The sequence below is a fragment of the Stegostoma tigrinum genome, chromosome 19 (genome assembly GCF_030684315.1).
Source record: "Stegostoma tigrinum isolate sSteTig4 chromosome 19, sSteTig4.hap1, whole genome shotgun sequence".
In the NCBI taxonomy this organism is placed as follows: Eukaryota; Metazoa; Chordata; class Chondrichthyes; order Orectolobiformes; family Stegostomatidae; genus Stegostoma; species Stegostoma tigrinum.
In genome coordinates, this window is record NC_081372.1 from 57,352,416 (window position 1) to 57,380,255 (window position 27,840).

General features: G+C 43.7%; 1 protein-coding gene across 2 annotated transcripts; it reads right to left on the bottom strand.

The window, feature by feature from the left end:
* LOC125461418 (deoxynucleotidyltransferase terminal-interacting protein 1) lies at positions 1–27,834 on the bottom strand. Of its 2 annotated transcripts, XM_048550171.2 has the most exons (13): positions 27,695–27,834; positions 25,047–25,117; positions 24,028–24,124; positions 19,912–20,010; positions 18,818–18,886; positions 17,065–17,121; positions 15,906–15,967; positions 15,210–15,255; positions 14,176–14,234; positions 12,683–12,743; positions 9,331–9,402; positions 7,161–7,216; positions 1–964 (listed from the first exon to the last, which is right to left on the bottom strand). In XM_048550171.2, exons 1-13 carry the CDS (start codon positions 27,767–27,769, stop codon positions 856–858), a joined length of 933 nt encoding a protein of 310 aa, XP_048406128.1. In that variant the 5' UTR covers positions 27,770–27,834; the 3' UTR covers positions 1–855. The 2 variants fall into 2 exon arrangements, with proteins under 2 accessions (XP_048406128.1, XP_048406129.1); XM_048550172.2 differs by lacking the exon at positions 18,818–18,886.
* Positions 27,835–27,840: the final 6 nt, after the last annotated feature.

Sequence of the window (27,840 nt, forward strand, 5' to 3'; positions counted from 1 at the left end):
GCGGGGGGGGGGGCGCTTCTCACACTTGTAACACAACCGTAAAGTTGTTCTGAATAATTGTTCAGCATTCTGTTGCATATTATCTTATCAGTAAACCTCTCCTCACCTGCCCCCTGTCCTGCAGAATGGGAGAACAGTAATAAGTTTTCTGATCTGGAGAAAGGATTCTGTTAACCAAACACTCAGCACAAGTAATAGCACAGTTCTCAATACTGCTGACTGAAGCATGCATTTAACTGTGCTCACTGCACAAACACACAGGCAAGATACTCATTGTTAAGCTGATGTATTGTCTGTGTCCAACATACAGCAATCTGGGCCGGTGTATGGATTGCCAAGGTCAGTCTGAATCCCTGGGCAATTCAGTAGTCCTGGCACACATCAATGGCTTCAGTGTGGTGTGTAAAACAGATGTTACCTTTAAGTCCTTGAGCCCAGGACACAGTCGCATTCCATCCTGAAGTTGGGGCAGCACAGAATGTGAACAATAGCTCACCACCAAAATCAGGCATCTTATTGTGGGGGACAGTTCCCTCCATGGGATGCTTGCAAAGCTTAAAAGGACATCTCAATGACTGTCAGAGGTTTTAAACATGTGAAAGGAATAGAAGTATCTTTTAACAAGATTGGCATTAATTATTTCACACAGCATGACAAAAATCAACTCTGGCCTCGTCAGTGCTTCATGACTGCTTGCAGATCTTGAGCCAAGTAATACACTCTCAGACCAAGTATCATTTTTGGAAACACCAGTCATAGAAACCACAGCCAGTCTTCAAGGCGGCTCATCAGATCACTGGACAGACAGAAGCTTCTCGCCTAGTGCCCCCTCCATTCCCAGCTTGTCCCGGCTTCCTACTCCTTCTCCGTTCGTACAGCCAGCATATACTTCTGCATCTTCTCCAGGATCCAGTAGGGAACGACAAAAGGTCGAAGTTCATCCAATCTCAGTTCAGGGGAGTCCCTGCAACACAGCACAAAGATTGGATTTGTGTCTCACACGCATCTGCACAGGAGAGGGCTGACAGAAATACAGAGAGATGAGGGCATACCCTCTTTCGGGAGAGAGAGAGACAGAATCACAAATATATTCCAAGAGAGTTCCTAAAAGGGAGAAACTCAGAGGTCCCTGTACAGTAAGAGTGAATTCTGAAAAGATAAAGCCTACTGCAAGACAGTCACAATTCCAATACAGATAAACAAGAGTCCCGACAGGAACTTGCTTAGAGGTCTCATGCAAAAAGAGAGAGACAGAAACATACACAGGCTAAAACAAAATACTGAGTGTGGCTACATTGAGAGAAAGACGCCCTAAAGCAAGACAGGCAAATAATCTACAGATAAAGCAAGGTAGGGTCCCACCAGGGATGTAGAGATTTCATACAGGGGACGGCATGGACAGAGTCCCAAGAGGGGATTTTGGACAGGGGTGGGTGGTGGTGGGGTAGGTGTGTGCAGAGACAGTCCTGAGGACAATTCAAAATCCCAATAACTTTTTTTGGGGGGGGGTGGGAAAAGAGAGACACTGTGAAAGGCAGCAATACACAGATTCCCTACTGCAAGCACAACATCTTTTTATTTCTACAAGCAAATTACTGCAGATGCTGGAATCTGTACTGAAAACAAAAAATGCGGCAAATCACAGTAGGTCAAGCAGTATCCATGGAGAGCGAGAAAGTAATGTTTCAAGTCAACAAGAAAGGTCCTGTTTGGAATTAGGGACATTGTCGGAAGAGGAGGTGGCTGTCCAGTATCTTTAAAGATCATGTTGATTGGAGCATGTGTTCTATCCAACATTGTCTTTGCCTGGGACAGTGAAAGTAAAAGCAGACATGGAGCTGATAGGTTTTGAACTAAAAGGACAATGACTGGATGATAGTATCCTGATTGATTCCCGACAAGGTGTCCAACATGTGTCCATAGCCAGAGCAGCAAAAACATACAGTTTGCAAACAGGAAGCATCAGAAATCATTGTTGCTCTCCCTCCTGTAGGAGGACTCGGAGAAAGAGACCCACCAGAGAGGGAGACAGAGCTACTTGTGAGATGCATGCAGAGCTCCTACAGTGAGAGCGAAACAGGCAGAGCTCCTACAGCGAGACAGACCGAGCTCCTCTGTGATATGTGCACATTTTATATCTAGACTGAAAGGATCTGCTCCTCATGAGAATGTGACAGACACACAGTTTCCTCAGAGCCTTGAACACAGAGTGGTGCAGAGTTCCTTTCATGAGAAGCAGTTCACGTGGAGCTATGGAGATAGGCATATAATCTGTGTAGTGAGAGAGAAAGTTCCCCGTAAGGAGACATGCAAATGCAAGATTATGAGATAGTATTCTTTCAGAGTTGGGATAGAGTTCCCATATGAAGAAGGGAGTTGTGCATATAATTCAAATTGAAGTCATAAATACAAAGTTCCTAGAGTTAGCCACACAGTTCAAAATACAGTGACAGAAGCAGACTGACACCATTCAAATGGAGGAAAAGCGATGTACATACAGTTTCTATAAAATCACATACAATTCTCAGGCAAAGTGAGAACTGCTTCACAGACAGAAAGGCACAATTTCTGTGGAGACGTATGTAGTTCCTGGTAGAAAGACAGAGACACATACAGTTCTCCAATAAAGTCAGAACAGCACCAGAAGAATCCATTGCTCCCATTAAGTCCATGCCAGCGTCAGTCGAGCAATGCAGCCTATCCACTGCCCCACTCTATTCTGGTGCCCTGTACATTCATTTCTCACAAATGCCACTCCACTGTCATTTTGAAATCACTCATCCTCTCCATTTGCAGGCACTAAGTTCCAGATTTATTCCACCCCCCGTGTTCAAAACATCCATCTCACAACCTCGGCTCCATCTCTTTTCCAAAACCTGTAACATCTGTTCTTTTTCTTTAATGGGATATGTCAATGGCTAGGGGAGCACCTACGGCCCATTCCTAGCCACCCTTGAGAAGGTGGTATTGAGCTGCCTTTTGAATTATTGCAAACCATGTGGTACAGGCATACCCAGTGCTGTTAGAAATGAAATTCCTGATTTTGGCTCAATAACTGAAGAGGAACAGTGATGTATTTCCAAGTCAGGATGAGGAGTGGTTTGGAGGGAACTTGCAACTGGCGGTGTTCCCATATTCCTGCTGCCCTTTGTCTTTCTGTATGGCAGAAATCACAGGTTTGGAAGGTGCTGTCAAGGAAGCCTTGGTGAGTGAATGCAGTGGATCTTGTAAATGGTACACACCCCTAGCACTGTGCATCACTGTTGAAAGGAGTTAATGTCAAAAGGGATGGATATCAATCAAGTTGGCTGCTTTGTCCTTGAGCTTTTCCAATGTTAGCGTTACAATCATCTGGGGAGGTGGAGTGTATCCCTTCATACTCCTAACTTAGGCCTTCTGGACAGGCTTTGACGAGTCAGAAGGCGAGTTCCTCACAGCTGTATTCCTAGCCTCTAAGCTGCTCTTGTAGCCAAAGCATTTTTATGGCTGGCCCGGTTCTGTTTCTTGTCAATAGTAACCACCAGGATGTTGATAGTGGGGAATTCAATTAAAAGACCATAAGACATAGTAATGGTAATACCATTGAATGTTAAAGAGAAATACATTAAGGGTGATTATTTTCTGGCATTTGCATGGTATGAATGATACTTGCCACTGATCAGTGGAAGCCTGAATGCTGTCCATAATCTTGCTACACAAGGACACAGACTGCTCTAGTATTGGAGAAGTTAATGGGTCAAATGCTGTGCAATCATCGATGAAAATTCCCACTTTTGACCTTATGATGGAGGGAAGGTCTTTGATGAAGCAGCTGAAGATGGTTGGGCCGAGGACACCACCCTGAGGAACTCCTGCAGAGATGAACTGGGACTGAAATAAATGTCATCATCTAATCTCTCAAATCTCCCTTCAACCTTTTACTTGAGAGGGAGTATATCCCATCCACTCCAACCAAACACTGTAGCTGAAATCTTTCATCATTGGAACCGTTCTGGTAAATCTTCTCTGCACCTTCTCAAGAACCCTAAAGTCTGGTGGACAGAACTGAACACAGCATAATGTATCCTCGTTACTTCAATTCAAGATGACCAAGATCCCATTTGCCAGTTGGTCTCAATACATCCTGTACAGTCAACAATCAATACACATGAACCCTCAGGGTCTCTCTGTCCCCTCATGCTCCATTGATCAGAGCTATTCAATCCATGCTGCCTTCCCCTGTCTCTTCTGGTAAAATGCATTACCTCACACAGTTGTATTAACATCCATCTGCCAATGACTTCCTCTCTGTACTAGCCCACTGGCCTTTGGTAGTCAGTCAATCAGCATCATTCACATTGTGCACCAAACCTCCAACTTTTGAATCTTTGAAATGTTATTGCCTTTCAATATCTAAGTCATTTGAATACAGGGAAGGTTATGCAACTTGTATGTCACCCCCCTTCACAAATTTGCTTATCCACACGATATTTACTGAGCAAACGTTGCAGTTGCATTCACTATATTCCAAGAGGGAATGTGCATGCTGAATGTACCGTGTAATACACACCTGCAGTCAGCCAGCTGTCCTATTTGTGAAAATCACTGACCGAAAATCAGCTAGAGCGTGGCTGCTCAACACGATTCTCTCTGCATATGGATATCAAAGGCTTCCACGTACCTGAGGAGCTGTGAATAGTGCTGAACATTGGTTGATCAATGAACATCCCAACTTCTCAGCCTCTGAGGAACTAAATGTCATTAATAACAGAGTTCCAGAGACTTCAAACAATATCTCCAGTTTGAGGCATGAAACTGAAGAAAGGCATGGTGTGCAGAAACACAGACAAGCGGCCACCGTGGGAATGCACCGCGACTCACGGGCACAGGGGCAGGACACTATGATTCGGACATGCATAGGGACCGCAAAGCAACATTTGGGCACGCAGGGACTGCAATGGTCCACACTGCCACGGATGGAGAGAATTCTGAAGCGCAGGCACCGGGTGGACAGCGCTGCATAACACAGGCGCCAGGCGGACAGCGCTGAAAGACGCAGGCACCAAGTGACATCACTGCGATTCTGACGCACAGAGGAACCGCAAAGCAACATTTTGGCATGGAAGCACTGCAATGGGACAAGCTGGCACAGAGAGACAATATTGCACAGACGGAGAGAATTCTGAAATGTGGGCACTGAGAGGGGACATTTGGTGTGGGAGGGCAGTACTGCAACGCACTGGCATGGCGAGGGGAGGGAGGGAGGGAGACGGCACTGCAAATTGCAGGCACGGGAATTGCTGCACTGAATGACGCGGGCACGGTGGGGGGGGATCTGCACTGATACATGTGGGCACGGCAGGGGGGAATGCTCTGAAACTGCAGGCACAATGGGACGGCACTGTGACTCTGATGCACAGAGAGACCACACAGCAACCTATTGGCGCTGAGGGACTGCAATGGGACACATGGGCTCAGAGAGACAGTTCTGCGCAGATGGACAGAATTCGGAAACGCAGGCACAGAGGGACAGCATTGTGAAACGGGGTGGGGGACTGCACTGCGATCTCCAATGTTGGAGGTGGGGGGGGGGGGGGTGGGGGGGGGGGAGGGGCAGAAAATGCACTGGGACATGCAGTGCGAGGGGACTACAATGCAACATGCCAGCGCGGGGGTGGGGGTTTGGATTGCACTGCCACACGCCGGGGGCGGGGGAGTCTACGTTGTGACACACTGGCGCTGGGGTGTGGGGGGGCAACGTGCTTTACTGCAACATGCTGTTGCTGGGGTGGGGCGGATGGCACTGCAACACAGAATCTCTACGTGATTATACTACAACATACATAAAGAGAGATTTTCATACATTATTGGCATCTCTGTACTGGGACATGCAGATATCATCCATGTTCCTGCGACCCACAGGCATGGTGTACCACACTTGGAACATGGTTGGAGTGTGGCCAGACGTGCACTCACAGCTCCCCTGTGCCTCTACAGGCAGGCAGACATTCTGTCTACACTACAACATGTAATCACCAAGTGTCATAAGACCATTTAAATCATGACTGATGGGCATTTCAACTCCACTTCCCTGCACTCTCCCCCTAGCCCTTGATTCCTTGTGAGATCAAGAATTTGCCTTGAAGGTATCCAACGTCCCGGCCTCCACTCCACTCCGTGGCAATGAATTCTACAGGCCCACCACTCTCTGGCTGAAGAAATGTCGTCTCATTTCAGTTTTAAATTTTCCCCCTCTAATTTCAAGGCTGTGCCCACAGGTCCTAGTCTCCCCGCCTAACGGAAACAACTTCCTAGCATCCACCCCTTCTAAGCCATCCATTATCTTGTAAGTTTCTATTAGATCTCCCCTCAACCTTCCAAACTCTAATGAGTACAATCCCAGGATCCTTAGCCGTTCATCATCCGTTAAACCTACCATTCCAGGGATCATCCACGTGAATCTCCGCTGGACACACTCCAGAGCTAGTATGTCCTCCCTGAGGTGTGGGGCCCATCACTGGGTAACGCATTGACACGATGCCAGTTTTAGGATATGCAAGTTGCACTGTGCACACACTGGGACTCGGACACATCACTTCTGCACTGAACTGATGAATGTGGCTGTCCCACTCAATGTTTACTTTTGTATTCATGAACATGCTCCATGCTGCTCATATCCTACATTTCCCATGTGGCAGACTTTTAGAGCTGACCCTTCGACAATTTCTTTGAACAAAACCTACGTGGACCATCTGGCCTCTGGCCCGCCCTCTTCATATTGCCTTAACCATTTGACTAGAAACTCTATCAGAATTATCCACTGGTGGTGAACTGTCTAATTCAGCCCGAGTAAAGACAGTGACCTCCCACACAGAAGTCAATCCACTCATATCTACCTGCCTCCTCCCTTCGTGGGTGTCATCATCAACTCCATTCCTCATCTTGCTGTTGCACAAGGCTGCACACGAAACATGACATCCATTCTATAAATACCTGTTTTCTCACAGCCACACACTATTCGATTTCCTGCATCATTTGGTTCCTGACACGGTCTAAACTGCTTGCTCATTACTGACAATGACTGATTCAATCAAACTTATTTTTACCCTCCCAGTTTCTGTTCACATCCTCCCTTGAAACAAACTTGAGCGGATCCGTTTTCACTTTCCCCAAGCTCTTACCTGTAGTCATCACTCGCTGCAAGCTCTCGAATGTCATCTTCTATCAGCAGATAAGCCTTAAACATAAACAATATTTCAGTCAGAGCTCACATCTCCACTCAGTCCCCACCATCACTACACCTCAAACACACTGGACAGGGCTCCCCCTTTAGTGAGGCCAAACTGTCCCAGCGAGGCTCACGTGCAGCCTGTGCTCCCCCCAGCACTGAAGCCAGGCGCTGAATCAGTAAAAGGAGGAGAGAACCGCATCAGATGTCTGAGGAGACTAAATATGCACAAATGTTGGATACTAGTGAAACAAAAAATTCCACGTAATTCAGGACTGCAAAAAAGAACTGATGTTAAAGACACTGATGAGATCAGATCAATCTCAATTTTCTTGAAAAACGGTTGAATTTAGAGGCCAGAGGCAAGTTAGTGGATGAGTGAGTCTTGAAGACCAGATAAGGGGAATTTTGTGATACCAAGGTGTAGAGCTGGATGAACACAGCAGGCCAAGCAGCATCAGAGGAGCAGGATGGCTGATGTTTTGGGCCTAGACCCTTCTGAAGAATCTTTTCTGAAGAAGGGTCTAGGCCCGAAACATCAGCTTTCCTGTTCCTAAGATGCTACTTGGCCTGCTGTGTTCATACAGCTCTACACCTTGTTATCTCATTCTCCAGCATCTGCAGTTCCTACTAACTCTGAACAGGAATTTTGTTTCTTATTTAACAATTATTAAGGTATATGTGTTACCATGGAAACTATATTTAAACCAGAACCCACTGTTCCTCAGTAAAACTCACAACTGACTGCAATTGGTAGACATTGGGCCAGATATCTCACCAACGCACAGTCAATAGAACTCTAGTCCTCATGAGCTACATGAAAGCAAATACCTTCATTCAGAGCTCACAGCATTAGTAGTTACTGCAGCATTAGTCAATGTGGATTAGTAGGCTGACAAAGCTGTTCTCTCTGATCACTCAAGCATTTCAAAATTCCACCGCAGGTGATAAAGCCAGTGCAGATGAGAAAGCAGCAAGTTCCTCACTGTGTTAGAGCCAAACCTACTGCAGATGCTGGAGCCCAAGGTAAACACAGGAGGCTGGAAGAAACTAGCAGGCCAGGCACCACCCAGAAGAAAGGAGCAGTTAACGTTTTGCGTATTACCCTTCCTCAGGACTGCAGAAGGTCCTGAAAAAAGGGTAATACCTGAAACGTTGACTGCTCCTTTCCTCCAGATTCTGCTTGACTTGCTGGGTTCTTCCAAGTTCCTCACTATAATGGCTTCCAGGTGTAAAACAGTGCTCCAGTTCTTCATGGATTTACTTGCTTATAAAAAGTTAGTAGATGAAGGAAGCTTCTTGGAACAAGCAGCTTTCTTTACAGCCAGTCATCCAAACTGCATGAGTCCTCATATAAAGCTCATCTTCAAGAACTATTGCTGACCAACTACTAATAAATACTGTAGGGGTATAAACCCTTAAAAACTATTTTGCTATTATTTTGCAGTTCCAGAATCTTACTGTCTATGTGGTCTTGCGTGTGGTACTTAACTACTTCTAGTTGGTTGCATGTGATGGCAGCCTAGGAGTCATACAGCATTTGTTTCCATCATTTAAGGAGAACATGGGGACCAGCTTATGTGTTCACCAGTGATAAACCATATTTTGAGGTTTGTTGTTAAACTTTGGCAAGCACAGAACATACAAGGTGCACAAATTTCAGTTCACACAAGGCCCTATTTGCTTCACAAGACTGCTCTTACACAAGCTAAGTACATACAGAGACTGCTAAGGCCCCCCATGCACTGGCCTCCATACACACAGTAACAAATGGAACATTGCAAGGGAGCAAGTGGTCAGTGCAGGCAAATACCAAAAAGATACACACATACAGCTGTGCCTGCAAGCAAAGTCAAACAGACATATCCAGAGATAGGCAAAATATGAACAACATTATTCAGAAACAGGCATACACACACTCAGACACAGGCAACCACAGACGCGACTGCAAACACACGTGCATCCTGGAAATACAGACAGACAGACAAGCATACAGCAGTCATAGATGCATCTGCAAACAAAAAACACCAAGGCACATGGGTCACAGGCTAGGCATGAAGACAGAGGTAGAATTTTGTGCTGGAGATAAATTTAAGCTTTCTGAACTGACAATCAGTACTCACCATCTTACCCCCTGTGGCTGGCATGTGATGCTTCTCCCCGAGCCAGTGTTTGTCTTGGGAGTCGGCAGAGTACTGTAAGAACAGTAAATAACGCATGTGAACACCTATCATCACGGCTACCAGGCACCTGACAATCAACACAGAATGAAAAGACACCAAGTGGACAAAGTAAAGTGTGAAGAGTGAGGTCAGTGAAATTCAAAACAACAAACAGATTAAGAATAGACTCACAAGAGACAAATATCTTTGGGGTGCTCTCCATTGAGCAGAAAATAAACTGAACTAGCACATAAATACTGTGGCTTCAAGAGCAGGTTACAGACTAGGAATATCCACCTCCCGGCACCCTAAAGCCTGTCCAACATCTACAAGGCAGAGGTTAGGAGGACGTTGGCATACTCCCTACTTGCCTGGATGAGTGCAGTGTGACATCACTCAAGAAGTTTGACCCTTCACAGAAAAAAAAACAGCCTGCTTGATTGCAACCAAATCCACAAACATTCACTTTCTTCATCACCAATGTTCAGTAACAGCAGTGTGTACCATCTACAACAGGCAACATAAATATTCATCAAGGCTTCCTAGACAACACCTTCCAAACTCTTAACCTCTACCACCTGGAAAAGAAAAGGCAGCAAATATATGGAAAAACTTGTATAAAGTACTCTGCAAGTTGCAGCCACACGTTCACTTCCAAGCCACCCACCATCCTGAAATGGAAAAGTATTGCCACTCCTTTGGTGTCACTGGATCAAAATCTCCTATAGAGATCTTGTACTTTACAAGTTCTTCCCTGCTACTACTCTACGTTCAAACATTGTCTGAATAAACTACACAGCTTGGCACTTGAACTATGACTTGATTCATAAGGCTTTGCATTGTCACTGGACATTATTAAAACTCAAATGACATCACTTGAAATTGATGTAATCCATTTGCTGTAACTTTCATTTTTTTTTAGTTTTTGATGGTAATGGTTCTTGACCGTATCCTTTCAATAGATCAATCTTAGAAAGAAATAAGGCACTGTCAATTGTATTGAATCAATCTTCTAACCAAGAATATGGGTAGGAATCTATGTTAGGGCATTCACTTTTTGGCATCTAGGAATAATTTAGTCAACACATTTGATTTAGGAACTAATACCACTGGTAAACTCCAATTACTCCAGTTCTATACACAGGCAGAGACCCAAAGAAACAAGACAACATACAAATATTACAGGTGGGGAAGGGGAAGGGGAATAAAAACTCAGAGAGGCACAGTTCTGGCACCAGTTCATAATCCAGATGTCAGTATCTTTTTGGCTTTTTACTGACTCCTTCCAAATCTTTGGTAATGATGCAAGGTTATGGATTTGCTGATGCACAGTCTTTCTATCAGTGGTTGAAGATTTTCCCTTTCAGTGCCTCTGAATATGCCTTTACCCCTTTTTCTACCAGGAAGGGAATTTGCAAAGATCAATTTACAAGGAGATGCTGAAAAAGAACGGCTACCAGGAGTGTCTCTGTTACTTCTCCACAAAGGAAGGGGAGAGCGATTTTGGTGCTCTTAGTGAATTGTTCACACACAAGGTTGTAACTACCTGCCCAGGAACCAATTAAATATTGTTTCTATGCAGAGATCTCCTGAACTGCCACAATTGGTTAGCTGAAAAATTAATCAAATGCCCACCTCTGGGCAGAATTTCTGAGAACATGCAAACACACGTGACAGAAGTCTCTCATATTCTCCCCACTGCTTGAATAAGGCAACACTGTCTATGTTTCCAGCAACTATTTTCAAATTGTGAATACACTACACCGCTTCCTTGGCTTTAAACAGTATCTTTTACTTGTTCTGTAGCTCATATTCCAAAACAGAAATCGGTGTTAATATGCGGCTCATCAAATATTCCTCCAAAGGTAATCAAGCTGACTAATGTGCAGTAAAGGAGAAAGCATTGAGTAGAACATAGGAAATCTCTAGAGATACACCTCGATATATATATCTTAGCTAGGTGACATCATCAGTGCTGTGTAGGCTCCAGTGAAGCACTGATGTTCTGTCCTGCTCTGAATTTAAATGGTCTGGTATGTCAAGGGGTGCAGTCTGGTTTCCAGTTTTGTACTGTAGTTGGATGAAGATGGGGTCTATTTCAACATGTTTGTTGATTGCATCGGTGGGCGAAAACCAGGCCTCCTGTTCAGTAGGACAAATGTGATAAAATACCATACAGCAACTGTGAGAAACACTACATAGGAGAGATGGGCAGGAAACGCGCCACCAGGATACATGAACACCAATTCACAGCAAAATGGCACAACCAAGTCTCCCTCGTTTTAATATACTCCAACATAGAAGGACATCAATTTAACTGGGACAAAATTACAGTACTAGGACAAGAAAGACAAAGGTAAGCATGAGAACTCCCGGAGGCCTGGTTCTAACCACCAATGCAATTAACAAACATGTTAAAATAGATGCAATCTACATCCCACTATGGTACACGACCGCCCCCCCCAACACCACCCCCACCCCCACACACAGATACAATGGCAGACCAAACCATATAAATTCAGAGTGGGACAACACAACAGCACTTCAACGGAGGCTAGATAGCACTGGTGATGTCACCTAGAAGAGAGACAAAACGTTTGCATGAAAACCAATCAGTTTGGCAAACTAACAAACAACTCCATACCTATGTAATGGTGACTATGAATCAATCATTTGCATGAAAACCAGTCAGCTCACGAAGCAACCAGCAAGTCCAACCACAACCTGAGTACAGACCTTCGTTAAAACATTAAATTACTTAGGCATGATGTAGAAGTGCCAGTATTGGACTGGGATTGACAGAAGTCAGAAGTCACACAACACCAGGTTATAGTCCAAGAGATTCATCTGAAATCTCACACTTTTGGAGTGTTACTCCTTCATCAGGCGGTTGTGATTTCAAACAAACATGTTCGACTATAACCTGGTGTTGTGTGACTTTTGACCATTACTTAGATTAGCTTTTAATTCCAGAGTTTTTTAAAAAATATTACTTTAATTATGGAGATTTGAACCCATGTCCCAGATTTTAGCCCGGGCCTCTTGATTACTTGTCCAGTGACATTACCACTGCACCATCATCCGTCCAATGAGGACACTGCAAGAATTAAAGGATGGAAATTCTCAGCCATTAACAATGCACAGGTTTGGCCATGTGATAAAATACTGCTGCACCTCAAACACCGGGGAAGAGAAACAAAACCATGCAAAACTCCACCAATCTTCCTTTGGACCCTGTCAATAATACTGGGTGCTGATTATTGAAATTATAGAGCAAGACTGCTCCCAGAATCCAAACTTCACTCATTCTTACCTTGAATAGTTCAGGATGTTTGATATAGATTCTTCCACGGGTACCACCCATTCCCAAGGCTCTGAACATGAAAGAAAATATAGAGTTAACTCACAGGAACAGAAAAGTTTTGAAATGGCTTACATCCAGTTACACCAGCCTGAAATATATTTGGGATCCAATTTTATGGAGCTCGAAGGAGGTGGGAGGAGGGGGGGGTCACAGAACAACCCAGGAATGTTACTGAAAACTATGGCTAATACTTCAGGTTCTAGTGTAATTTCTTCAACAATGTAGTATGAGAGAATGGAGAGCAGTAGGAATTTTCCCTCCTTTTACTTGTAGTTGTTTTTCACAAAGATTAAGATCACACATTAACAAAGACACTCCCAGTACGGCTAAACTACCACATACAACTTGCTGGTACAGGGGAAGGTTTTCAATCCTGCAGTACCCCTTTTCAAAAGGTTGTACCAGTCACTTGAAAGGAGCAACCTTTTCTTTATTGCTCTCATTACAAGGATAATGAAGTTAAGCAGAATCCCACCTATACACTGGTCATGACAAGAAAGCTGTTCCACACAAAGAAAATCAGAGGTACCCCTGGAATCAAAACGGGCTGTCACCAATTGTTCACCAATGCATCAAAACAGGGCTGTCGACCACTCTTTGTCTTTTTATGCTGACAGATGCTTAATGCAAAGAGTACAGCTAGTTTGACTCTGTACCTACCCCCACGCTGTCCTGAGAATGCTTGATGTGGGACAATACAGAGACAGCTTTACTCTATCTAACACAATATTGTACCTGTTCTGGGGAGTGCTTCATTGGAAACATTAACAATGATATTCCAATCCCCAAGTCAGATTCCTCACTTTGAGAGCAGAAGAAATCAAAAGTTAAATACAGCCAAACAGTCATGTGTTCTGCAATGCTTCTTTCTGTGGTAAGAAATTACAGTGAGCGACTTGAGGACAGGACATCAAGTATGGAGCACTGCTGTGGGATACCCAGCTCGTTGGAATGAAGAGGGAGGCAATTGTAAAGAACTTATGAATTCTGATGAACATGCCATTCAATCCCTCATGCATGCTGTGCCAATTGATAAGATCAAGCCTGTTCTTGTTGTGGCCTCAACTCCACACTGCTGTAAAACCGTCAACAGCTTCTGACTTCCTTATTCATCAGAACTGATCTATCCGTGCCTTAAAAAGTATTCAATGATCCATGCCCAGTGGGGATAGCATTCCAAAGACACTCAACATGCACAGAAAAAAACTTCTTCTCAACTGGATCTTGCACTGGGTGGGGAAATTATTTGCAGAAATTATATCCACCCTGTCTACTCCTCTCAGGCTCTTGAATGAATAAGATTATCTCTCATTCTGCCGAGCTTTTCTGTTCAGTTTAGATTTTATTATTGTGCAAAACAGGTGTCCCTTTAAACACAGTCGGTGATAAAAAGAAAGCAATTCTTAGCGAGGCTATGCAAAACATGCAAACCTGTAACTTACTTGTTAGCACGTGATCCAAGCACAAATGTGGTTGATGCAGTCAGCCTGGATGGGTCCCACTGTGAAAGTACAGAATGCAAGAACAAACAGCACTTTTTAAAAATCTGTTGTTGCTTTCAGTCCCACAACACACAGCCCTTTGTAGGATAATCTTTCACTTCCAGCAGAACATTTCCAGGGTGGGATGCTCGTCGGTGGGTTGATGTGGATTCGATGGGCCAAATGGCCTGCTACACTATGGCAGGGAGCCTATGATTCAGCATGCGTTGCCTGCTCCATGTCACACAGTGGAGCTGTGGGCATGGCCACACAAGTCTCCTGGGACTATTTCTATTGACAGTAAGGTGACCGATCTGTACCAGCTCCCATACAAGAGAAAAATGAAGCATCTGAGGAACATGGGTGGTTCAGTATTGACCAAATGAGTTTACTACAGCTCTCCAGAGTGTCTGCACTCTGGGTAATAGCACAGTGAATGAATGCATTTCTCAGTGTTGTACCATGCCATTACAGGGCAGTAATTCTTTGCATTAATTCCCTGTTTACTCAGTTGACTACCCCAACCACAGATAAACTATACTGTTGTAACAAACCTCCAACCCTAGTGAGGGTTGACCTCCAGATCTGTTTTTGATAAATCCTGTTAAACATGAATGCAGGCATTGGCCAAGGACAATAGTGGGTACTGCCGAGAAGCCTTCCACAGCCACTGGCACCCACCACTTACATTCACAATAGCAATGACCGCTAAAATTGCCTAAACAAGGCTTCAAGAGTTGACAACTCTGATTGGACAAAAGGATTTTGAGACATTTATTTGCAATGAATAGCAACATGTTTAAAAGACATTTGGATTAAGTACATGAATAGGAAATGTTTGGAGGGATGTAGGCAAAGCACAGGCAGGTGGGCCTAGTTCAGTCTGGGACTAAGGTTGGCATGGACTGGTTGTTCTGAGGGGTCTGTTCTGTGCTGTAAGATTTTATGACTCTCAACTTCCAGTCACAAAGTATGACATAAGCTGAAAGCATTACCTTAGGTCCCTCCCGTTTGATTGGCTCAGTGTATTTCACCTTTGAGCTGAGAAAGGGAGAGAGAGAGAGAGAGAGAGAGAGAGAGAGAGAAAAACAAAAATTACAGCCTTTCTGGAAAGAGCACTGTTACTATGTTTTAAAACATTCATGTAATTAAACAATACTGGTCCTGTCTCACACCAAATTCCACCTACTCCATCACTAGACTGGATGTTGCCTTAATGCCTTCCAGAGTCAAGCAGAAGTATTCACAAACTGTTACCTGTCCTGACAGAAAAACCTCTCAAACAGCAGGTGTAAGGAGTAATCAGCCAGCTCCAAACACAAGCTCGGAAGCGTGGCTGCCAGAGAACGGTTCTCTTGAACCTGGCATGTTACCATCGTACACAACAAACTTGTGGCAGAATATTAGAACTTCATTCAAAGCCTTCACTAGCTCTGAAAGCCTAGCTCTGATCATGTGCAACTGGCGCCTTGGAACCCCTTCCGATTAATGCCACTTTTCTCTTGCAGTGATGGAGTAACTGTTACCAAGTAAAGCCGAGAAGAAGAACTGTGACAACATTACAGCCGTTTACAATCATTCCCAAGGATACTTAACTTGATGGAAAAGTCTTCAGCTGAGGACAGGGGTTTAAGACCCTCCAACACTAACAATGTCAGAGGTTACACACAGTCTAGAGGAGCTGTACTCACACTGCAGCACTGGAGGTCGTACGGTCAAATGAAATCAAATGTCCTGGTGGACGGCCTTTTCTCTGAAAGTAAAAGATCAATTTCTTTATAACTTAACAGAGCAACCTTTTCCCATTTCAGCTTCAACCATAATTTTGCACAGGCCGCAGCACGGCCTGGAGATGCATCTTGCTCCCAGTTAATCATGGCCTGTTCTGCGTGCTCTGTTGTTATATTAACTTGCTATTCGCCAAGCACAGTGGAAGTTACTAGCTTGACTTGGTACCTTTGGCAAGGTTCTGAAGTTCAGTGGGCACAATAGTCAGGGTATCTCAGCTTTGGCTCATCTAGCTTCCCAAGACAACTCAGAATGATGAATGATGAACATTAGATTGCTCCAGTGTTTGGGATAGTCCCCATAGACAAACCAATTACCAACGATGGACCACAGTCAGTTAGGGAGCTAGGTGGAAACACAATACCTTGCTCTTGGGATCTGAGTGGCATAGGTAAGGTACCATATTTTGTCAGAGCCCATGAAGTTTCAGTTATCTGGGTTACGGGTAGAGTTACAGTTAAACGAGATGGGATGGGAAGAAGGCCTCCCCTCCCCGAAGGAAATTTGTAATTAAATGGGATTTTACAGCAAAATACAGTATTCACTGAATTCCAGTTTTGCAATTTGCCATTGGATTTCAAAGCAAGAATGTGAGCATTAATCTAACCCAAACTGTACCTTGCAGTGCCCTATATGTTAAAGGCTTCTTGTCAATGTACGGGCAGTCTGAGGTCAGGTTACCTGCCCAAAGGGACATTAGTGAACCGAACAGATTTTTTGGATACTCTGGTTATCACATGATACCATTACTGAGACATTTTTTGAAACTCCCAGATTTATTTGATTAACTGAATGTAAATTCCTAGTTGCTGTGGTGAAACCTGAAGTCTCTGGATTTTTAGACAAGGCCTCTGGATTATTTGTGCTATGATATAACCAATAAACTGCCAAAGCATGCAAGGGTGAGGCCAGGGCCTTCAGAAGAGATGGGGAAATCACCCTGGAAAAGTCACCCTAGCATCGTGCCCAGCAGGAACCACCACATTCTCAAAGTCCGACAAACTTCAACCACTAGCTTTGTCTTTAGTTCAGCTCCCTATGTCCAGCATCATTCATGCTGACCTTCTTTGGGATTGGACTTCCTCTTTGGCTCAGATCATCCTCCATCTGTCGAGACCGCTGTAATAAGACACATTTTACATTAAAATATCACACTGGTTGCTGTCCAGCTGAATGAAAAGGAGAATTAACAAAAGAACATTTATATAAATGGCACCCCTCTTAATCTCAACACATCAAAAATACTTCATGGACAATAAAGCACCGTTGGTGCATATGAATATGAGCATTAGAAGCAGAAACCCATGATATGACATTCTTGGAGAGATCATTCTTCTCGAGGAATTTAAAAATTCACTACTTCCCATAATAAAAACCAATCTTGAGGATAAATGGTTTGCAGATGTTAGACAGACATAAATAACGGCTGATTAAGAGCTAATCCATTAAATTAAACACTTTTACTGTCACCTTCAAATCCAAAATGGGGCAAAAATGGAAGAGCGAAAGCAAAACAGGTAGCTAGGGTAAAGTTGGGAGTGCCCAAGGTCGCTTTGTTCTTAAACACCAAAACCCCTGTTTTGTGGTTTGGGTCTGAAAGATAGGCAAATTGTGAAATTATACACACTTTTAAAAATCTTTATCTTTGGGACAGGTCCGGGAATACTGGAGTTTGATTTACAGTGTGCTTCCCCCGTGAGACATGACAGAAACAAATATTTGACATAGAGGGAGTGCAGTGGATGCTCACTGCACTGAATCCTGGGATGGTTCTACAAGGAGAGACTGCGTACACCAAGCCAATATCCTCTGCAGTTTAGAAGGGATGATTTCACGGAAACTTACAAAATTCTTAAACGGCCGTACAGGGCGGATGTAGAAAGGTCATTTCTCACGGCTATGGGTACTGGAATCAGGGGAGATAGTCTCATAATAAAAGGCAAGGTTCTTCAAACCGAGATGAGAAGCAACTCCCTCACTCAAAGGACGGTGCGTCTTTGAAAGTCACCACCCCAGAGCGCTGCAGAATCATTAAGCTTAAGACACAGCTCAAGAGAATTCTCTTGCTTCTGATGACACCACCAAGGGATATGGGGATGGAGCAGGAATGTGACTACGGCATGATCTAAACTGAAGGAGTAGGATCGAGAGGTTTAATGGTTCCACTGTTACATTATGATCACTAACAAGTTCATAGATTAATAGTTGATTGATCTTTCTGCTTTGAAGATTACTGCCCAATATCACAATGAATATGCCTCTGGTAAGACTGAAGATTGCACTCAGTTTCAAAACCAGCCTTGGAAACAAAATAAAGCTTCATCACTTCAAACTGCCCAAGGTTTAACTAGATGAAAATAATCTCACGCATATGTTATAACATGAATAGCCAGTCATCAAGTATTTGGCTCAACCTGCAAGTTTTCAAAATTTCTGGAGCAAAGGCTCAGAGAATTCTTCGAGGTCTCATGATATGTCACTCCCTTTCAGTTATGAGGTCACTATCCAAACTGCAGACTTCACCAACTTGACTGGTGATGCACTTGGACCAACAGAAAGGACCACTGCAGCAGGCCAACTCATGTCATAATTGAGAACAGGTAGATTTGGGCCCAACTGTACTGACTGGAATTAATAAGCAGGATCTGGATCATGGCAGCTTGGTTACACTAACCAGCTCTCTGTCACCTGTCAATGGACAAACAATTATTCCAAACAGAAATAAACTGCACTGTGACTTCCCCTGGCATTCAGTGGAGCAAGCTATCAGTTGTACTTAATTAATCTTGTGCTCAAAGTTCAAATCAATGCCCACCTTTATGGCAGCAAGCTCTCCAATGGATTTGGTAATCATCTTTCCTCCATCTGAATACATCAACTTAGCCTGCAGTTGGAGGGGTGGTAAGAAAACAGTGAAGTGCTGGCTGACAATTACAATTCACACAAACGCAAAGAGCCCACTGTTGTCAGAGTAATTCTCTGAATAAACATGTAATGACAATATCACACATTATCATTGCTCGGCTCATCATCTCTGCATATCCATTCAAGTTCTCCACTCTAACCACATCCTCGTGTCTCTCTATCCAATGCCTTTCATTTTCATCTCACACGTTTAACAATCTTTATTAACTGATACAACAAAGTGGTTAGTTCATAAATTTTGACTTGTAGCTTTTACTCCATGTCAAAGATTTTATGTGAAGACTAGAAATATCAGTTTCACTTTCACTTTAAGACAGATGAAAAGCAAGAGGACTGCAGAGACTATAGAATCTTTTTGTTCAAGGGTTACCACAGATTTTTCAGCATGAGCTGTACATGTCTCCATTTGATCACTGAGTAGTCAATGTTTTTAAATATCAACTCCTCCCAGCCTCAAGTGAAAGTCTTGATAAACTGTATGGGAGGGCATCCTAGATAGCCCTCTGATAACATGTGAATCTGCACCCTTTGATAATAAGTGAATCTGCACTAGAGAAAGATGTAAACAAGGAGCAATGTTGGAGTAAATACTTCAGAACTCACTTATCCTTGTCCAGCCAATCTCCACCACCCTAAAAGTGAATTTTCTAGGGCATGGAATTGTAAGGGGAACCAGACAGTGTGAGTGTAGTTATTATTATTAATCATTAACATCACACACTGAATTTCATAACTTTGACCCTATTATCTATCAGAATAGTTTTAAAAAATCTACTCCCTAATACGAAAAGGATTCAGAACCATCATTAACAACTCATCTGACCTTTGTCCCCCTATATTTGCTGTTTCCAATGGGATTACTAACATCTTATTGTAAATGCTGCCAAGGTTTAAGTGTCCCTGCAAAGTATAATTAACAGAGAAACAAGGTACGGTGCTACATGGAACAAGATGCTCCTTTCTCTACTCCTGACATTCCCCTACCTGTTCCAGACAGTTTTTACAGGCTTCCTGTACCAATTGCTCAGGATCCACATCTTCTCCGATGTTCTCCTTCACATTCCATGCAGCCTTCTGGAAAAACTGTAGACCGATTCAGTCAGAAACAACAGCAAAACAAGCAAGCAAGCTCAGAGAGTACTGTGCACCTACAAAGGGTAGCACTTCAAACCAATGAGCATACAAGTTAATCTTTAAGCATTGACCTCAGGAGAGAGGTGGCACAGTCTATATATAAATTAACTCACTAAGCCGGGGTGGGAAATAATAAAGTTAAAATAACATTCATGACATTTGAAGGAACATTTGAATTTAAATGTCAGGACAACAGATTAAAGATTAAGTGTAAATGAACAAAAAAAAGAGTTTAATCCATAAAGTAGGTGAGACTGACAGTCCTTTCCAAAGCCAACATTCAATTTAGTACTTTTGTATACTGAAGCTTAGTGAAAAAGAATATAAATCAGACTCATTAAGAGCTTAGACCATATGATGTGGCAGCAAATAGAGGGATATGGTGGAAAGTTGGCTACAATCAGAATTGTAGAAACGCATGTCATGAGCAGCCGTCAAGAAACAGATGAGATAATGAGCCCAACAACATCCCAGCTGCAGTACTGAAGATCTGTATTCCAGAACCAGTTACACCCCTAGCTAGGTTGTTTCAGTGCAACTACAATGTTGACAATTAACTAACAATGTGGAATATTGCCCAGATTGTCCTGTTCACAAAGAAAAAAGAAGGGCAAATCTGATCTAGCCAATTATCGCTGTCACGATTCAATTAGTAAGAAAACAGCGATAATCTATTGTTCCACAACTGTCACAGAACATAAATCCTAATTAGACAACCGAAATGATCAATTTGCCTTAATTTGAAGATAAAAGCAACTCACAGATTACAGAAAATAACTATTTGTTGTAAGCACATTTCACTTTCACAAATGGCACGCAAAGATTCCTCATCGAACATGATACGACTTACAGTTCTTTAAATAAACACACACATTCACATTTAAGAAACACAAGGACAGATGGTTTGATATAAATATTACAGATGGAAAAATAAAGAGAGCCAGAATAAACAGAAGTAGATCAATTGCCGATGTCTCAAGGGTGGGTTAAATTCTCAGTTCCTTTTGATTTTTAAGAATGATTACATGCTGTTGTCTGTAAAGCGATAGTCATTCTTCACTTTGATAGGTGACCCAGTGAACCATTTTCTCTCAGTTGAATTATTTGTTTTAAGAATTTTTTTAAACATTTTCTGCCTATTTTACTCAGCACTTACAGATGTGTAGCAAACTACAACACAGCCAAGCCCAAGGCTGGTAAAAAGCAGCACCATCTCACACAAGTATAAATTTCTCCTGGTGTCTCAGCTACACAGCAAACTTCCATTCCAGTTATAGTCTAAAAAGGAAAATTGTGTGATCCCTTACACTATCTCATCAGTCATCTCTTGATCACCACAGTTATGGAATGTGTCTCCCACAATTCTATCAAGCATCATCTACTCAGCAAGAACCTGCTCAGTTTGGGTTCCACCAAGGATGCTTGATTGCTGACCATGTTACAGCTTTGGTCCAAAAATGAACAAAAAAAAGAGTTTAATCCATAAAGTAGGTGAGACTGACAGTCCTTTCCAAAGCCAACATTCAGCTTAGTACTCAACAGTCATCATAAAATTGATTTTTAAAAAAATTGGAATCAGGAAGAACAATCTGACTTACATATATGTAGCACCAAACCAGTTACTGGGGGTCAGTCATCCCAACCCCAACACATCAATATAGCAGTTTATCCACGGAAGTGTTCCAGGCCCAACCATCACTAGATACTTGATCAATGAACTTCCTTCCATCATACAGTCAAAAGTGGAAATCTTCACTGATTACTGCACAGCATTCAGCTCAATTTACAATTCTGCATATAATGGTGCAACTCACGTCTGCATGTTGCCCACTACCAATGGGCAAGGAGACGTGCTGTTTGATACAGTTCACAAGTCTTTGGATGGTATAACCCAAATACCTGGCATCTCACTGGCACTAAAACCCACATCACATTACTTATGTGATGGGCAAAATGTTGGCTTGATAACAGCATATGCTGGGAAGGCAACTGGTCAATCGCGCTCAACCAGCCAATGCTTACAAACCTCAGAACACAGATGCAATTCTGCGACTGAACAACATCTCCAATAATTCTAACTGTGCTCAGAATTACACACCGGGAAATAGTTTAGATCAGTTCAGTTTGCAATGTGATGGATTTGCACGTTAGAAGCCACATGAATTAACACAGGCCCTGTTCTTTGCAGGCAAAAGGAATTTCCTTCATCAAGGGAAGGATCATGGTGACTATCAATCCTTGCTATATTCCCATGCCAGCACCAATCACAGTCTACCTGACTGGTCTGAGTTGACAGTTAACAATTTTTGCTGCATCCCTATGTCAATCAATCAGCACTCTTCTCAAGTTTCATAAATGGGTGTTCCTTTCCACGTTCAGTTTCTTAAGTCACAGTCCTGATGAGTTCAAAGTGAAAAGCTTCAACACTGAATATTTTATTTTAGCAATGTTTGAGTTCTATATGACCAAGCATTTATTTAAGATCACATCTCATTCTTTTAAACTACAACAGAACCAGGCAAAAGCCAAACTGTTCCTCATCAAATAAGCCCTTCATCCCAGAAATCAGTCAAATGAATGTTCTCTGAAATGACTCTAACATCATTCTACCCTTTCTTACACGAGGGGATTAAAACTGTACACTGTATTGCAGATGCGGTTGCATCAAGGCCCTTTACGACTGCAGCTGAATATTCCCACTTTTATGTCCGATTCCCCTTCCATTTGCCTCCTTCATCACTTGGTGAACCTCACAGATCTCTACCACCTTACCCAGGTCAATAAATGCCAGCAATACCCACGTTTTTGAAAAAAATCAATTTGGAAAGGTCTGCGGAAATAAGATGGAAACCACAAAGACACAAATGCATTTTTGCATTTTAGGATTTGGTATGGGAAGGCCATCAGGAAATTTCATGATTACAATTGTGTAATAAGAGGTGTCTTGAAACGGTGATGGGAATTACAACATGCCTCCTCACCATAGCAATGAAATGGTAACTTTTTAAATATGTATTCACACAACATGGTGCATTCACACGCTGCCCAGGTCAGTATTTCCTGCCCATCCCTAATTGCCCAGAGGGCAGTTAAGAATAAACACATTGCTGTGGGTCCGGAGTCACATGTAAGCCAGACCAGGTAATGAGAGAAGTTTCCTTCCCTAATGGACATGAGCAAACTACATGGGGTTTTTCAGACAATCAGCAATGGTTTTATAATTATAGAGAGTTGTGTATAAAAGGTGAGACTTAGCCTGTATTGCAGTAAGAGGAATGTAGGAATCATAATGCCAGAAGGCCCAAGTTCAAGTCCGACCTGCTTCAGAGGTGTGTCATTACACATTTGAAAAAGTTGACATAAAAATACCTTTAAGAATCACTATAAAGGAGCTGAGTCACAAGTGAATTTCCTGAATGTGATCAAGATAGTTTTTTCTACAGCAGTATTCTCTAGTGCCAATGAGAAGCTAGGTCAGTGCAGATTTATTAATAAACCAGACCTTGTCAGCATTGTTACAGGGCAGAAGGGTGTCACTCAGCCCATTGCCCCCGCACTGACTCATTCAATCAGCATCATGACTGAGTACCAATCACCTGCTTATTTCCCATGACTTGGCCAAGAACTGAACAGTGAGTCAACACTTATCTAACAGTTATCATAAAAACATGACGAAGTTCAAATTATAATTTTGTAAAGGAAAATCTTTAACAGTTAAGATGTTCAATTCTGATTATGGTATCTTCAACAGGATAAGACCGAAACCAAGGCTAGTAGACTGTTCAACACTGCTAAAACTACAAAGAAATAATGAGATGTATTTGAAAAAAGCTGAATACAATACCAATATACCATAAATCTGAGACTAGTCTGTAGAGTTTAATCTGCTAATCCACAGAGTGAGCAGCATGGGCAGGCTTTCCCTAGCCTACGGTCAGAGAAGAGTGCTTAGATGGGACAGCTTACCTTGGTGTACTTGTTGACAACAGCACGGATCTCTTCATTGATGTGGGGCTGCAGTACAGTTCGCAGTAAATCCATGGATACATTTGGATTGGTGAAACTGGTGAAATGAGAGAGTATAGTATTTCATTTGTTCGAACTCTATGACAAAAACGCCTTTTAGTAGATTATTTAACAACCGCTGATCAGGTACAGCTCCTTTCGTGAGGAAGAATGGGTGTTATCTAGCATTTTCGTCCTGTATGCCAGCTGGGGCAGCCCGGTGGCTCAGTGATTAACACTGCTACCTCACAGTATCAACACAATACAGTGAGAGTGATAGGGGAGCAGCCTCTCTTCAATATGCAGAGGGGAATGTAAGGAGGGTCTGTTGCTTACATCCTGGGCTCAGGTTGAGGCCATCCCCAAATGAGCCATTCCTCTTGGTTTTACAGCCTGGGGACCCAGGCAAAAGATTCTGAATCTGACAAGCGGAGGCTATTTCAGTGAGTTTGAGATTACAATAAATTCACTTCTAGTGTTTCTTGTTGCCACATCAGTTCTGTTGACTGATCTCTATTCTCAGACAGGAAATCCCCCAGCATTGATCGGCCCAATCAAACTTATGATCAGAAATCCAAGAAGTCCTAAAGTCTAATGATGCTAGCTGTAAACACAGACTGTCTCTCACAGCTGGCCAAGGTTGAAGATACTTCTAGTTTCATGAAATGTAAGAGATTCTTTCAATACTCTATTTATTGTCCAACACCATTTGCCCTAAAAGTCAGCCATGTACTGAGTGACTGGAGTCACATGGTGGCCCACCAAATCAGGATAGCCGCTTCCCTTTAGAGAAGGGCACCAATGGACCCAGTTGAGTTTTTAAGAATAATCAGGTAATTTGGCCTAATACTGGTGCTAGCCAGAATTAACAGATTGGTAAAGAATCCTTCTTCCAACTTCACGTCTAATATGCAGATTCCCGATCCTTGACCAGGTCTGAAGAGAATACACTCTCACAAAAATCAATAAAAATGTTTTACCTCACTGCCATCTGTGATCTCCTACCCCTTCGAGCAACTTGGCGGTGCTTAATCATAATGTTCCAGGGATTCTGGAAAACAGGGAAACCTTGTAAGATCATCACAACAGCAACTCAGGCAGCATCAAAGCCTGTCACTAAAAGCACACTCTTGTAAAGAACACATCTTTTTAATTTTCTATTTCTGTTTGTGGACTAATGTAGGAAAAGAATGGCTTCAAAACTAAGGATTGCTGCATGTTTAGAATGCAGACAACCTAACAGTCATTGCAAGCTTCATTTAAAGAAGCTGAAACAACGACAGAAGTTGTTGGGCAAGCTCAACAGGTCTGGCAGCATCTGTGATGAAAAAATCAGAGTTAACGTTTCAGATCGGGTGACCGTCCCTCAGAACTGTTAACTCTGATTTCTCTTCACAGATGCTGCCAGACCGGCTGAGCTTTTCCAACAACTTCTGTTTTTATTCCTGATTTACAGAATCCGCAGCTCTTTTGATTTTATTTTACAAAGCTGACTGTTCAAGCTGAGAGATAGTAGGAACCGCCTAGGAATGGCAGGAATAGTAGAACTGTTCAAGCTGTAGTTATAGGGTCATAGACTCATACAGCACAGAATCAGACCCTTCGGTCCAACTTGTCCGCATTTGAAGTGTTGTTTTGAAGATTAGCCTGGAGCCAAGAGATGTGTATAAGTGAAGGTTCGATTGGCAACAAATAGTTGATTGTCTGTGGACTAGAAACCAGTTATTTACAATAAGTACCCTCTGTCAGGCCAAAAACTCTGAGATCAATTCTCAGGTACTTAGCTTGGGACTGTGAACAAAATAACGAGAAGCCTTCAGACCTCTGTTCTCTGCAGTAAAAGCCATCCTAATGCTGACAAAACGGACAACAAAGTGTGGAGCTGGATGAACACAGCAGGCCAACCAGCATTGTGCTCCTAAGATGCTGCTTGGCCTGCTGTGTTCATCCAGCTACACACTTTGTTATCTCTAATGCCGAAGAAAACTAGTTTTGTTTTCCCTCCAGCTTATGCAAGCCATGACTATTAGTTAATAAGTCAGGAATCTTTCACAAGTATGACCCAGCTCCTGCAACCCAGTGAAAGCACCCAGAGAAGGAAAACTGACAAAGTGTTCTGATCAGCACAAGAACTATCTCAGCAGATCTTGTGAACCGAGATGACTGAACTGCTTTCCCAGTTTCCCCTCATCCATAACATCCATGTTTTTTTTTAAAACCTGTGTCAGTTTGTGAGCAAAGACACGTATAAGGGGATTAGAGTTTTAACCAGTAGAGTGATATGTTGATGGCTCAGAATTGTTTACCTGTAACTAGAGTTTAATCACTCACAACAATGAGCAGTTTGCTTAAGTACAGAAATCCGGTCCATGTTCTCTATCATCCTGAGTCTAAAAGACAGTGAAATAGGGCAATTTTTCATGGTAATGTTAAGTTTTGTGACAACTTCAGGAATAGCAGGGTTTGATTCCCAGTGCACTGCCCCAAATAGGCAGAACAACACGCTAGGCAACCCAACCCCCATCCATCGAGCCCTGCAACACACCATCAGCTTTTTATCCAATTCATTGCAGCATAACCCCCTCTGGCTCGGTACCATTGCCTTCTAACCCATGACTGCTAAAACCTAGAAGGACCAGGTTCCAGCGCTTCAGCAAAGGCACAAAATTTTATTACAACCCACTTAGGAAAGTGTACTGATTCTCAAACTCCCATGGTCACTGCAAAAGTTAATGACTTGATCCAAGCACATAAAAAAAATTCTGACTTATTAATTATTAGTCATGGCTTGCACAAGTTGGAAGGAAAACAAAAAGTTTTCTTCAGTGTTACGGTGATTTTTACTGCAGAGAACAGAGGTCTGAAGGCAGTGGATGATGGTAGTTGGAGGGTGTGATGGGAGTGTGGTGTGTTGATGGAAGTGGAGGTTGGATGGGAATGGTTGATGGGGGTGGCTACAGGCGGTTGGAAGGGTGATGGGGAGGGGCAAGAGATGGAGGGTGATGGGGGAGAGAGCGGTGGTGGGGGGGGGGCGCGCCGTGGGAGAGTGGGGGGTGGGTTGTGGTGGGAGAGTGGGGGGTGGGGGGGTTGTGGTGGCTGGAGGGGGAGTTCTGGGGGGGGGAGGGGGAGTTCTGGGGGGGGGGTGGGAGGGGTTGTGGGGGCGGAGTGGGGTGGGAGAGTGGGGGGTGGGGGGGTTGTGGTGGCTGGAGGGGGAGTTCTGGGGGGGGTGGGAGGGGGAGTTCTGGGGGGGGTGGGAGGGGGAGTTCTGGGGGGGGGTGGGAGGGGTTGTGGGGGCAGAGTGGGGTGGGAGAGTGGGGGGTGGGGGGGTTGTGGTGGCTGGAGGGGGAGTTCTGGGGGGGTGGGAGGGGGAGTTCTGGGGGGGGTGGGAGGGGGAGTTCTGGGGGGGGTGGGAGGGGGAGTTCTGGGGGGGGGTGGGAGGGGTTGTGGGGGCAGAGTGGGGTGGGCTGTTTAGGAGTGGGGGGGGAGGGCGGGAAGAAGAGGAGTTGCCGGGGGGTGGTGAGTGGGAGGTTCACCCCCTCTTGGCCCCGGGCGGATCTGATGATGTGGGGGTTGTCCTGTCGGACCGGAAGCGATCCGCCGCCCGAGCCCCGGGGGTTGCTCTCCTCACCGTGCCGAGCTGTTCATGCTCCGGGAGGCCGCTGCCGTCCCCACTCGGGCTACCGCCGTCTCCACTCGCTCCCATGGTAACCGCTCCTTCAGCCGCCAGCACCGGACTCTCAGTTCCCACCGGATATCACCCACACTCACTTCCGG